Here is a 13,658-nt window from a genome sequence, read left to right as displayed (position 1 = left end):
GTCTTGTAGCTATTTTCATACAACACTGTTGTGTGATGGTATAAGGCAGTGGTTCTCAACCTTTTAACCCACTACCTCCAAAATTATCATATTTGAAATGGGGACCCCCCAACCTGACGAGCACTAAGCACTTGGAGTTAGCTGATCTACATGCTCACAACGCCTCGCATGTAGAACGGCTATTTTCACAATTTCGGCCTGTAAGATTTGACAATTTGTTCAAATTGTAAAATTTAGAGGTATTAAAAAGGTCTTAAAAGTCCTTAAATTGTCAGTTTAGAATTGTGCAGATACCCTCTATGCTGGTTTGTTTACTGTTGAGGAAACAATGTTGCACTTTAAGCCAATCATCTGGGGACCCCCAAAATCACTGACTCACAGGTTGAGAACCACAGGTTATAAGGGGATTTAACCCAGAGATGAGAGTGAGAGCATCTGTCCGCTGTCCACCTCACACACCTGCTTCACAAGTGCTGAGAGATGTTTCTCCCATGAACATAAGTGAAGTAGTTTGATCACTAGTGTTGTCAATAGACCTACCAAGTGAAGTGTCCTTTACAGCAGTGTTGATGTTGAGTTTACACCAAGTGTCCACTGGATGGCGGAAATCAACCACCTGAGGGAAAGAGAGAGAGAGCCAGAAGGAGAGAGAATTATGTAGGGGTGTAACGATTCATTTAATAGCGATACGATACGTATCACGATACGATGCAAGGACGATATTGGTTTATTCATGGCGATACGATTCGATTCAATGATTTAAAATCGATATACCGTAGTAACTATTTAGCAAATAAATTAAATGTGTCAAACGTGCAAACTTTTGGAAAATCTATGGATATAAATGAGTAAACACTGTAATTCTCTAGCAAATACATGGACATTATATTTCAACACATGGACAAAACTGCACCTTGACATGAACACAGAGATTACACATTTATCGATAGACCAAGAGTAGCTAAATGGAATGGAATTAGTAAAAAAAGTAATTAGACCCCTCATTTTTATTTTCCCTCTTACAATCACTAAATACAAGGAAAAATATTTAGTTTCATACAATCGATTATTTCATACAAAATGATTCAATACCGATTATCTGCATTGTAAAACAATATACGAAACAAAACAGTACGATATTTTGCTTTGCATATGAAAATTAAAATCGATTTCTCATTCAGTTACTATATCGTTACACTCCTACTGACCACAGATACCATCTGCTGGCCTAATACAGTACTGTCAGACTCATCATCCTTGGAGGTACACTGACAGAGAATATAGTCTTTCCCTGCACATCAGAGGTTAACTGGCATGGCAGAGCTTCAGGTACTAGACTTTATTGTCTCTGCCAGGAGAGTATGTTTTCGCCCCTGTCCGTCCGTCCGTCCGTCCGTCCGTCCATCCCTGTGTCCCATTCGTTTGTTACCAGTTTGCAAAACACATTTATGTGCGCTTCTCCAATGCCTCAAATCATACATGCAGCGTCCTATTGCCGTGAAAGGCCTAAGCTCGGCGAGGAATACATGATGCCACCCTTTTCACTTTGGCCTATTATAGCACCACCAGGACGCCTGACCTGGTGGAGATCTACGCTCAGAAGAGCACTGTTTCAAGTCTATCACTGATTACCCAGAGAGAGAGTGAAAGAGAGAAAAGATACAGTAGAAATAGTTTATAATCTAAAAAAAACAGATATACCATAATACATATATTTCTTTCTTGTTTTTTATCAAACCATATGCTTCCTTAATTCTAATATGCTATTCACCGCATTCCTATTTTAGATCGTGACAAAAATGTCACACAAATATTGTGAATAAAACTGCTTAAAAGTGATCACAGTGGTCACGGTGTTAATATTAAAGGGTTTAGAGGCTTAAAGGTGGTCACTCTGTTCTCATAGAGTTTAATCACATGCTGAAACCGTTTGAAGCTTTCATCCTGATGCTGGCATCCAGACGGTTCTACAGAAAACCCATACCCTTCCCCACAAACTGAAGAAACCTTTGCAAACCCTCTGGACTTTTTATAGAAATGTTAAACCCTCACACACAGCCAGAATATGTATTTCATATGTTGCAAAACATAAAGAACAACATTTAACAGTAGTATTAAGTATATAAGTGACCAACATCTGGATTATGTCATTTGATGAGACACTGTTTATCAATATAGGGACATATGGGGGAGAATTTCATCAACAGCCCAGTACAACAAACTAACAGTAACAAGGACAGTCAGGGGGAGCCTCAGCGCAATGTTCCTGTGATCCTTGAAGAGCACATGCTAATCCAGAGGCTTGATCTGTTTCATTTTGAGTCATACTTCTAATGTATCACAGTGTAACATTAGAGGGGTTTATTGATTTAAAATGTTTGAGAACTGCTGCTGTAGAACAATTTGTTGTTGATGGCACCTGGCAGATCACTACAGTAGCCTAAGGTTGGCTCTGGCTGTGGCACCAGCATGTGTTTGTATGGTTGCTGCTGTGTGAAAGTTGGTGCATGTGGTTGGTTGGTCCAAAATGTAATAAATACATGCGTTTGATTTAAGTGAATGAAAAAGTAAGAAAAGATAATGGCACTGAAACAACTTGTAGTATTCACTTTGTGCATTGGAGGGCGACAAAGACAGTTACAAATAATTTAACTAGTTGAACATGAGTGTGTGCATGTGGGTGACTGGATTCTATTTAATATATAACAGCTTTTAAAATGTTGTATTCTCAATGCAAAAATATGTTGAATGCATAGACATGCAATTTACTATTGCATGTCTATGCTTTTAACCTTCTGTGTATGACAGTTGCAAGCAATTGAATAAATCAAATCGGGGGCACGGTGGCACTAGCTGTCGCCTCACAACAAAAAGTCCCGGGTTCGATTCCCGGCGGGAACGCTGTGGGTGTGTTCTCTCCTCTGCGTCATCAGTGCCAATACCCCAGGTGGGGTTGGTGAAAGGGCCTTTCTGCGTGGAGTTTGCATGTTCTCCCCATGTCCCGTAGGATAGTACCCTCGCAAGAATAATGCAGTTAATCGCAAGTAATCTTGGTCTCAATACTGCCCCCCAAAAGGTTCCTTTCAAGCGCTACATCCTACCGAGGGAAACTCTCCCCTGTCAGGTGATAAGAAGCAGCCTGCTCACTCCTCATGCATTGAAGGAGGCATAAGCTCAGTCTGGGGCTCTCCCCAGGTTGGCAGAGGGAAAGTAGAGAAATGGGTTAAATAAATTAGATCAAATCAATGAGGCCCAGATGCCTCTGTCTAGCTATTTGGGAGGGTAGGGTTTTTTTCCACTGATGGTAGGCTAAAGATTTCTCACTGGGTACCGGACAAAGCCAGATGTTGGAGCTTAGCTCCGTTCCAGGAGCACCGCTCAAAAATAGCATTTGTGCTCGGCGAACCTACCCTGGATAAATAATGGTTAAAAATAGAAGCAGTGCTCTTCCGAGCACAGGTCTCCACCAGGCCAGGAGTCCTGGTGGCGCTATAATAGGCCAATGTAAAAAGGTAGCATTTGTTCTTTGACCTAGTGGCAAATTTCACGCTAATCGCGTTGATTATTTGAGGCATTTTGTTCAAAAACTGAGCAATCCTGCAAACTTTGGAAAAGCCAATATTAGCCAATTAGGATGGAATATGAAATATCAGACGGATCGGACTTAATCACATGACTATAGAGATACTGTGTAGTGTGTACTGATTCGCATGTCTTTTGGATAAAATCTCAAGGAATAATTGGAAAAATTGTGTTTTACATAAGTCGGCCTCCTGGTGGCGCTATAAAAGGCTGATGTGAAAAATGCAGGGAAAGGGTTTTTCCTTGGCCTCTAGGGAGTGCGCTCACAAAGTTTGAAACTGATCGGTGGAGTTAAAGGTAAAACCACAAATCGGCCTGTTATAGCGCCACCATGAGGCTGATTTAAAAAAAATTAAGTGGCATTTCTTCCTCGGCCTAGTGGGAACGTGTGTGTGCGATTTCATGATAATTGCACTTTGCGTTTGTGATTTGAGGCATTTTGTTCAAAACGGCTCAATCCTACAAACTTTGGAAGCCAATCTTAGCCAATCAGGATGGAATATGCAAAATCGGACAGATCCATGTCGATCACATGACTGTCGAGATACTGCCTACCGATTTGTATGATTTTTGGACACAATATGTAAGATTAGTGTACAGAAATGTGTTTTGCGAACATCGGCCTCATGGTGGCGCTAGAACAGGCCCATTTGAAAAATGTGGGTCAGAGGTTCTGAATTGGCATCCAGGGAGTGTGTGTGCTCATTTTGGCAGCGACCGGGCCAACGGCGACTGAGATTAGGTGGTAACAAACTGCGAGGACGCACGCACGGACGCACGCACGCACGGACGGACAGACGGACAGATGGAGACGAAAACATACTCTCCCCTATGCCTTCGGCTGGTGGAGAGGAGACAAAGATGGCTGTTTGACAGCTGTACTGTGGAGTATGGTATTACTTTCAGAACAACAGACTAAAGGCCCATTCCCACTGGGCCAGATAACAGATATCTGGAGAAATATCTCCAGATATCTGTTATCTGGCCTAGTGGGAATGGGCCTTAACATAGCCTAGTCAGTGTAGCCTAGTCAGTGTACAGGAGTCCCCGGCCTTAGCCTTTGTTGTCAAGAGCTATACAACATTGGAGGGCAGGCCATATCTGGCCCCTGGGTTTTGTAGTTTGGGGACGGACCCCTGTCTCATTTAGCTGAACGGTAGGCCCGGCCATCACTCAGCACTGCATGCATAAACTAACTGAAACACTGACTGCACTGAAGTGTTTTACCAGTTTTGCTGCCTGCAGTCATGACTGTAGCAAGAGTGTGTGTACAAGACTGACCGGGCTGTGCACGGTCGCCCTCTGTAGGAAGGAATGCGCCCTATAGCTAAGTAAACACACCATGAACACCGTGAAGAAACTTCAGACAGGGAGAGGAGAGGAGAGGAGAGGAGGAGGGCGTCACACTGGCTTCATTGATAGAAAATATGAAACACGTATATGGATTTTTTAAACAAATGGCCATAAATGGCCATCTTTTCTCTCCTTAAAGCCACTACTTCTTCTGAATGACACACACACACACACACACACACACACACACACACACGCACGCACGCACGCACGCACACACACACACCTCTGTGTGAAGCAAATACCCCCCACAAGGCTACATTTGAGCTTGTACCTTAATTGTTTTGATTTTGAGTTGTTTGCTATGGAGACCTAGCTTGTTATAAAAAATATATAAAAAGGGGAGGGAGAGAAAGAAAGAAAGAAAAAAAACTTTCCTCTGTAATCTCTGGTTTCTGGTTTTAGGCTGCTGTGCTGTAAAGTCACTAAGTACATTTACTCAAATACTGTACTTAAGTTTCCAATACTCTAATATTGTACTTTTACTCCACAATTATTTGAAAACCTTAGATACTAGTTACTTTGCAGATATAAATTATTATGTTATTAAACTTACATAAACCACTTAAAGCCCTATTTTATACATAGGCTTTTTGAAATAGCTGATCATTGTAGAGTTTGTAGATAGGCCTATGCTATTTTAAAACATTTTGTGTCAAGTAGACTATATTCTGAATTCTTTGTTACTTTAATTTTTTGTTACTTTTACTTTTAACAGAGTATTTCTATATTGCAGTAAAACATTTGAGTAATGAGTACTAGTAGGCTACTTTTTCCACCACTGGCTGTAGGCTCTGCGCTGTGTCCCTAAATTCTCCATTCTCTATTTTTGTGCTTCCTTGCGCTGCCAAGCCCCTGACGTAATGCTCCACGTTAATTATTAGCATGTGGAGAGAGCAACGGGTATGGTCTAGATCCCATAGACTGGGAGGTACGAATTTGTCGCGTTGTGATTGGCCAGTGTATTCCCACGGCAACCTTAGGGTTATTCTAGTAGAAACTGTGGTACATGTACGAATTTACACTTATGAGTTTAAACATCATTCATCTCCCCTATTCAAGGATGTGTGAATGGGATTGTCTGTATAAAGCCTATATAAAAATGTTGGGTGCGACTGTGAACATTCCCAGAAACATCAGCCGAGGCTAGATTTTGATTAAAGGTATATTTCACCTTCAAATAAAATAAACATAAAAAATATATCCCTATACATACAAAGAATTGTATAAAACCAATAAGCTCCAACATCTGGCTTTGTCCGGTCAAAAACTGATGGGAAAAACGTGTTAAAAAAATGTCTGGGTCGGTGGGTCCTACACCTGGCCTAGATGTGGCCTACATCTTGGCACAAATGGCTCAAAGTTTGTTAAGTGCCCAGGGCCCCAGGGTCCCATTGGCCAAGCTTCGCAGGACGCGCTGTGATTGGCTAGTGGGACGCTTGATGAGATTAACTCATAACTATAGGCTATACTGCACTCTGTCAAGGTGCCAACTTGCGTCTCGTGCACTCATGGCCATGTATGGCCAACTTGTGCGGTAGCTCTGATGGGTAGCACGGTATGCTGTAGGAGGGGCTTGTGATCATAGGCTTACGGTGATGATTCTTTTTCGTGTGCTTTATTTTCGGCAAGCTCAAGACAATGTCCCATGTATCCCTGCGGTTGTGTGTGACCGTTGGCAGCCAATAGCTTTCCTTGGGTACCATTAAAACAATGATGCCACCCATACAACGGCCAAAGAAGCTTCATTTGCGCTGCATAGAAACCAATGGCTTTCCACTGTCCATATTTTTTTACAGTCCCTCATTGTCTGTTGATGGTGACATCACCATGAATGCTGGTCCCTGATTGGCTATAGGCGTAAACACAAACAGATGACGTGACGCAACAGAAAGAACACCTGTCGCAGTACTTGCTTGCTCTGCTGGCGCAAGAAAATAGCACCGCTCACGTCACACTAGGTGTGAGTTTCTGAAAGTGAAATGTCCCTTTAAATTAAAGTTGAAGAACGAGCACCATCCTTCTCGATCAAGTAGCCTATGAATCACACAGAAAATATTATCAAAACAAAACGGCTACCTTACCTACACTGACTGGACATGCTACTACGGCTACAGGCTACACACACAGACACAACTACACACACAGAGGCTACTCTCACTCTCTAGTCTAGTCTAGAAAGTGTTGTCTCCCCGCGGCGTCAGTTTGGTTGCTCCGTCAACCAAGCAAGCAGCAAATCACGGCGCTGTGACCGCTCCGGGCTATGGGATGTGTGGATTCCACCAAAGCAGTCCTGCTGCTGGTGGTTATTACTAGACTAGAGAGAGAGTGGAGGAAAAGTTAGTCAAGATGGCAAATCCCACAGAGTGGTGAGAGTGAAGGACCAGGCAGGCAGGGCACCGACGGACCACTGCCCCGTGTTGTGTGTGTGTGTATGTATGCTGCTTGAGACCAGCTAGCAGACACCACGGATGCATTTGAGACAAGAAGAAGTAAGTAAAACCTATAGGACTTTTACTTTTGTTATATATTCCATATTCGCAACCGCAAGTGAACTATTCAGCAACATCTTGGATAAAGCCAGCCAAGCTAGTCTTTTGGTCTCGAATCGAGTCAAATGTTTACGTTGTGTGTTACAAAATATGACCTTTCTTTCGAGGCTCTGTTTTATCATCAGAAATATTAGACCTTAGGGCTGCCGCCTATCTATCTTATCCCCGGATTCCGCATTTCACACGTAAAAGGCTATTTTGAGCTCCCTTCTAACGCAAGGGAAGGAAGGGAGGGGGGAGGAGGGAGCATTGAGTTTGAATTATTATAATTATATAGTGTATATTACTATGGCATAACGGCTTGTCGCTTGTGCTATTCTATACGGAGGGAGAGATACAGCGGTGTTTTTGTGCCTTTCCTTCACTGCATGTAAGCACAGTCGTCTCTCTCTGTCTGCTGATGAAGGCAAGTGACAGTTTTAGACAGCGGTTTTATGCTGACTGACGGTCTGGGAGGTAACATTTTCGAATGCCGGTTTATAACCGAATAAATACAAAAAGGAACAGGAATAGACCGGTATACCGGTAAATGCAAATAGGAGCAGTATTTGTATTCGGCTAAATCGACTAGTAGGCCTAGAATCAATGTCTGTGTTTACGAAATGTGACTTTTATGAGACGAACCATTTAAAAACAATAATAATAATGTAGAAATGAAGTTTAGTGCTACAGTCGAGTCCCCCGACTCCCTCCAAATCAAACGTCGCCATCTGTAGCCATGCAGCGACCGGCGTCGCTCCTTTGGAAAATCCGGAGATGTGTAGAATCTACACACACAGTATTTTTTTTTAGGAATGGGGTGTGGATACGAAAACGAATTATTTTAATTCGGTCTCGGCGCGAGTCGGCGGTGAACGCCACAGACTATTATAGACCCATGCATATGCGACAGCGAGGAGGTGACCTATAAATGCAAGTAGGACGGTTCCGTTGTACTTTTTTGGGGTGCTGCTTGCTTGGTGGGGTGAGTGCATTCTTTTAAAACTGCTCCATTGCAGAAGTGTGCAGCAGTCAGTGGTGGTTAGTCAGTGCTTTTTTTTAAGCAACAGGAATAGTGTCGCATTTCCATTACCTTAGGATTGTTCGCAGACAGTCAAGTGTGTGTGTGTGTGTGTGTGTGTGTGTGTGTGTGTGTGTGTGTGTGTGTGTGTGCGCGCGCGCGCGCGCGTTTGGATGTGAGAGCCATGACAGATAATTGCTTTTGAAACACAATTTTATCTGTATGTTTCTTTTTTTTACCATTACTTTGCAGGCCTAGGGGGGAATCCCTGAAGAAAAAAAATGCCAGTGTGGGTGAAACTGATGTGACAGGGTGTGCTTGCTGGAAGGAAGCTGACTCATCATAAATCAAGCCTTCTGGTGCAACTAAGCACCTGAGAGCAGCTAATATCACCTAATGCCAAGTTAGACGGACACTTACAGACTCTCAAGCAACTATAGGCACATGAGAAGACTTCACTGGACGCCTGTAGCTGTTAATACTATAAGAATTAAGAAGACACCCAACATCACATACAGTTCAACAACAACAACAACACACACACAAACATATATAAAGGGCCCTAGCAAAGGCTCTTCTTCTGCTGTCCCCGCCATCACTAAAGGAGACAAAAAGAAAATGAACAACCATCAGCTGAAACCTCTCGCAATCTCTAAAACTTCTCATGAATGAACAGCTCATGAAACAACCGGCTAGTAAGATCTTCTTCGCCCCTGCCTCACCGACAGCATCCTCTACTCATCTCGACCTGACAGCCGGTGGACGACCAGCCAGCCACCTTCCAGTACCACCGAACAACGGTAACTGAAGGGAGGTCACTCTCGTGAGGTCACCTGCTCCATCACAACAGCACCAGTTCCACAGGTGGAAGCCTGGGCAACTATCTTCCACCTATTTTAGGTCTCGGCTTATATATCAGTGATCTGCAGGAGGGTGGTGTCCACGCACGCTCATAGTTGCTCCCCTACCTGCGCCCGGGCCTGCAGACCATGATGTTTCGCGACCAGGTGGGCGTGTTGGCCAGCTGGTTCAAGGGATGGAACGAGTGCGAGCAGACGGTGGCCTTGCTGTCCCTGCTGAAGAGAGTCAGTCGGACCCAGGCTCGCTTCCTGCAGCTGTGCCTGGAGCACTCGCTGTCTGAGTGCACCGAGCTGCACGTGCTGGAGGGCGAGGCCAACAACCCAGGTAGGTTCTTGAATGATGCCCTGCTGTGTTGTTCAGAGGGGGTCCGTGACTCTGTCTGAAAGACGGGTTGTGCGTTTTCTGTGCACACAGTACATGTACAGAGACATACTGCATGGCGTGCATGCACACACACCCACATACACACACACACACACACACACACACACACACACACACACACACACACACACACACACACACACACAGATATGTTAAAACACACACATTTGTGAACATCATTTTTTAGAATGTGTGCTTAAATAGATTACATGGATAGACAAGTAAAACATGCAGGCACAAACACACACACAAGCTAATTAAAACAAGGTATAGCCATTTTTGCTATTTGACACACTCCACTAGATCTAACGTCATGCTTAGATCAATGGTAGCACAGCCTCCAAAACAACAAGTCAACTTTTCCAGATTGCTGACTTATTGATGACGCACACTGCATTTTTAGAGACACGCTGCTATTCTTAGCATTGCGTTAGATGTGATGTCGCTGCCTCTTCTTTGAACACTTGAGTGAGGACCCTTTTCACCCCTCACTCTGATCCTACTATTTCAATTAAAAGCTCTGATCACCGGTTGATGAAACTTGTGTCGGGAGAAAATTCAACACGGTCCGCAAACCGGATGTGGAGAGTGTCAATACGGTTGTGTTGTCTCAGCTGGCACACGGGTAGCGGGCTGGCGCGGTCAGTCCATCAGTCAGCCAGAGTGAGTGTCTGTATATGTACCAATCTCTAGGGCTGGTATAACACTTCGAGGCACCAAGTGGGGTCTGACTGGGGTTGTTGCATCAGACTGCAGCGTGGCCATGGAAACGGGAAACCCTGGCAACTGACCTGGCTCATGAAAAATAGATATAGTTCTGCCGACGCCGCTGGCGGCGTGGCGGAGGGCATTACTTCTCTGTCTGCGAGCACCCATGGTAACCGCTGCACCAACACATCTGTCCACTCCCACAGAGCTTTCAAAGGAATTGGCATTATTAGTGAAGAGGACACAGAAACCCTCTGTATCTGTTACACGCACGCGCACGCACGCACACACACACACACACACACACACACACACACACACACACACACACACACACACACACACACACACACACACACACACACACACACACACACACACACACACACTCGCTCTCTCTGTCTGTCTGCATGGGAATCCCACCAGGGTTACGGGGGACAGCAGCTCTACGGTTAAAGCAGCTTTGTCTTTATTATGTTTAGTATAAAGCTTAATGCACATGAAGTTCATTAACCACTTAAACCCTACATACTTGGTTGACTATCCTTGGTCCATTCATTTTCTCTCTCTGTACCAAATGTCTTAGCCGAACATACTGTAGATGATCTACAAGTAGATGTTCTGTCTTTGCCAAGTGTTCGCCTATTATGACAATATGACGTGCGGCGTGCGCAATAGGGACGCTTGGGTTCAGCGTGTGTCCTATACCCAGACTACTGTCAGTGAGGCTGATGTCAATGAGGCTGATATATACTGGCAGAGTCAGTAGTGACTAGTGATGGGCTGTAAATGCAGAGGAGATGCTGCACTGTGGCCTTTTACAGCTTACCAACAAGTCTACAGCAGGCAGTATGGTGCTCCACCTGCCAACATCTTTTTAAACTCACTGTGTGTGATTACTGGACACTGGTTGGGCTTCTGTGATGTGCTTGCTGTCATTCCAGAGGAGATAACGCAGTGATAACTTGAGGAAATAAGCTGTGTATCTATGGCGATTGGCGAGCTTTACGTGTAGAACGCAATTGGAATCTGAACAATATTGCAGCAATATTACTGCATTTCCCAGTAAAATGTGTTTTTTTAGATCTCAAGTTTTTATTCTGTATGTTATATGTTTAACCTGGATAAAGGGAAATTGGGGAGGGGTAATGATTGAAATTTGCTGAGCTTGAATACATTTATTTTGCGTTGATTTGTAGGCCCGCCTGAGACATTTCATAGCTTCAGGATGCTTCTTTGTGACAATGCTGAGCAGTGGACATTGTTTTGACAATATTGTTTTGATACACTGTATGTGTATCGTGCAGCCACAAGTTAGTAGTTTATTTACAACATGATGCCACAAATGAAATTATGTATTAACACTATGGTAAAAATCACACCCGTGTGAAGTGGAGCTGTGTGTGTGTGTGTGTGTGTGTGTGTGTGTGTGTGTGTGTGTGTGTGTGTGTGTGTGTGTGTGTGTGTGTGTGTGTGTGTGTGTGTGTGGATCATGTGTACCGTTTTTTGTGACATTTGAAGAAAATATGTAGGAAAAGGAGCAAAAAGTGTGTTTTGGAGAAAATTCAAGATGGCGGAAAATCTATCATGGCGCAAATGGGCGTGGCCTATATGGGGAGATGCGTCATGACCCAAGGAATCCAGGGAAAAAATATTTTTAATTTTCCGACCTACGGTTCAAGAGTTACAGGCCAAAACGTAAAGTGGGGTGTTATGGCGCCACCATGCGGCCAAATGACACAATTATTTTGTATTTAATCCTTGAAATCATTATGAACCTCCTCTCCAAGTCTTGAAACTCTAGCCCCTATGGTTTGCGAGAGACAAATAATTGAATGTGAGTTTTTGCGATTCCCATTATAAGTCAATGGGGAAAATTAATTCACTAATAAATTAATATCAATTAAACTATAGAACCTTTCTCTTAGAAAAGTAATAGCCCACGATTCCCGAGTAAGCCGGTCGATTTGACATATGGCGCGAGTGTGTGGTGGCAAAACTGTGGGACTAGTGGCGTGCCGAAGTTTAGGAAGTTCAGGCTACATACAGACAGACACACACACACACACACACACACACACACACAGACAGACCCACACAGCCACGTATAGGGAGCCTGTGCTTCACACAGCTCCAAAAACAGAATAAATCATGTCATACCTCATGATTTGGCAATTGATATGGGGGCATTTCTTTAGTCTCTCTTTCCAACTTTTTCCACGTGGATAGCTTTCTCCCCATTGTATTTAGATTTCACACTTCAGGAATCTGAGAGCGTGTGATGACAGTGATGGAGAGGCACAGGACACGACAGGACAGAAGATCCTTATGGGATTCGATTTTAGGTCACTTTGGGGTGTGTGTGTGCCTGGAGGTAGAGCTCCAAACCATTCAACCAATAACAAGACGTACAGTAGGCCTAGTTAATTCTATTGAAAAAATCACACCCGTGTGAAGTGGAGCTGTGTGTGTGTGTGTGTGTGTGTGTGTGTGTGTGTGTGTGTGTGTGTGTGTGTGTGTGTGTGTGTGTGTGTGTGTGTGTGTGTGTGTGTGTGTGTGTGTGGATCATGTGTACCGATTTTTGTGACATTTGAAGAAAATATGTAGGAAAAGGAGCAAAAAGTGTGTTTTGTAGAAAATTCAAGATGGCGGAAAATCTATCATGGCGCAAATGGGCGTGGCCTATATGGGGAGATGCGTCATGGCCCAAGGAATCCAGGGAAAAAATATTTTTAATTTTCCGACCTACGGTTCAAGAGTTACAGGCCAAAACGTAAAGTGGGGTGTTATGGCGCCACCATGCGGCCAAATGACACAATTATTTTTTATTTAATCCTTGAAATCATTATGAACCTCCTCTCCAAGTCTTGAAACTCTAGCCCCTATGGTTTGCGAGAGACAAATAATTGAATGTGAGTTTTTGCGATTCCCATTATAAGTCAATGGGGAAAATTAATTCACTAATAAATTAATATCAATTAAACTATAGAACCTTTCTCTTAGAAAAGTAATAGCCCACGATTCCCGAGTAAGCCGGTCGATTTGACATATGGCGCGAGTGTGTGGTGGCAAAACTGTGGGACTAGTGGCGTGCCGAAGTTTAGGAAGTTCAGGCTACATACACACACACAGACAGACACACAGACAGACAGACAGACAGACACACAGACAGACCCACACAGCCACGTATAGGGAGCTGCACACAGCTCCAAAAAGGA

At 43.8% G+C, this 13,658-nt stretch overlaps 1 protein-coding gene across 1 annotated transcript in view; it reads left to right on the top strand.

Moving 5' to 3' along the window:
• Positions 1–7,289: 7,289 nt before the first annotated feature.
• The window catches only part of samd4a (sterile alpha motif domain containing 4A), a 79,497-nt gene continuing 73,128 nt past the window's right edge, over positions 7,290–13,658 (top strand). The window contains exons 1-2 of the mRNA XM_080730791.1: positions 7,290–7,427; positions 8,740–9,672. Coding sequence (XP_080586917.1) covers positions 9,477–9,672 — 196 coding nt within the window. The 5' untranslated portion in view covers positions 7,290–7,427; positions 8,740–9,476. The remainder of the gene's footprint in view (positions 7,428–8,739; positions 9,673–13,658) is intronic.

The sequence above is a fragment of the Nannobrachium achirus genome (assembly GCF_963921795.1).
Source record: "Nannobrachium achirus genome assembly, chromosome: 7".
NCBI classification, from domain to species: Eukaryota; Metazoa; Chordata; class Actinopteri; order Myctophiformes; family Myctophidae; genus Nannobrachium; species Nannobrachium achirus.
This window is presented reverse-complemented; position numbering and strand designations above follow the sequence as displayed.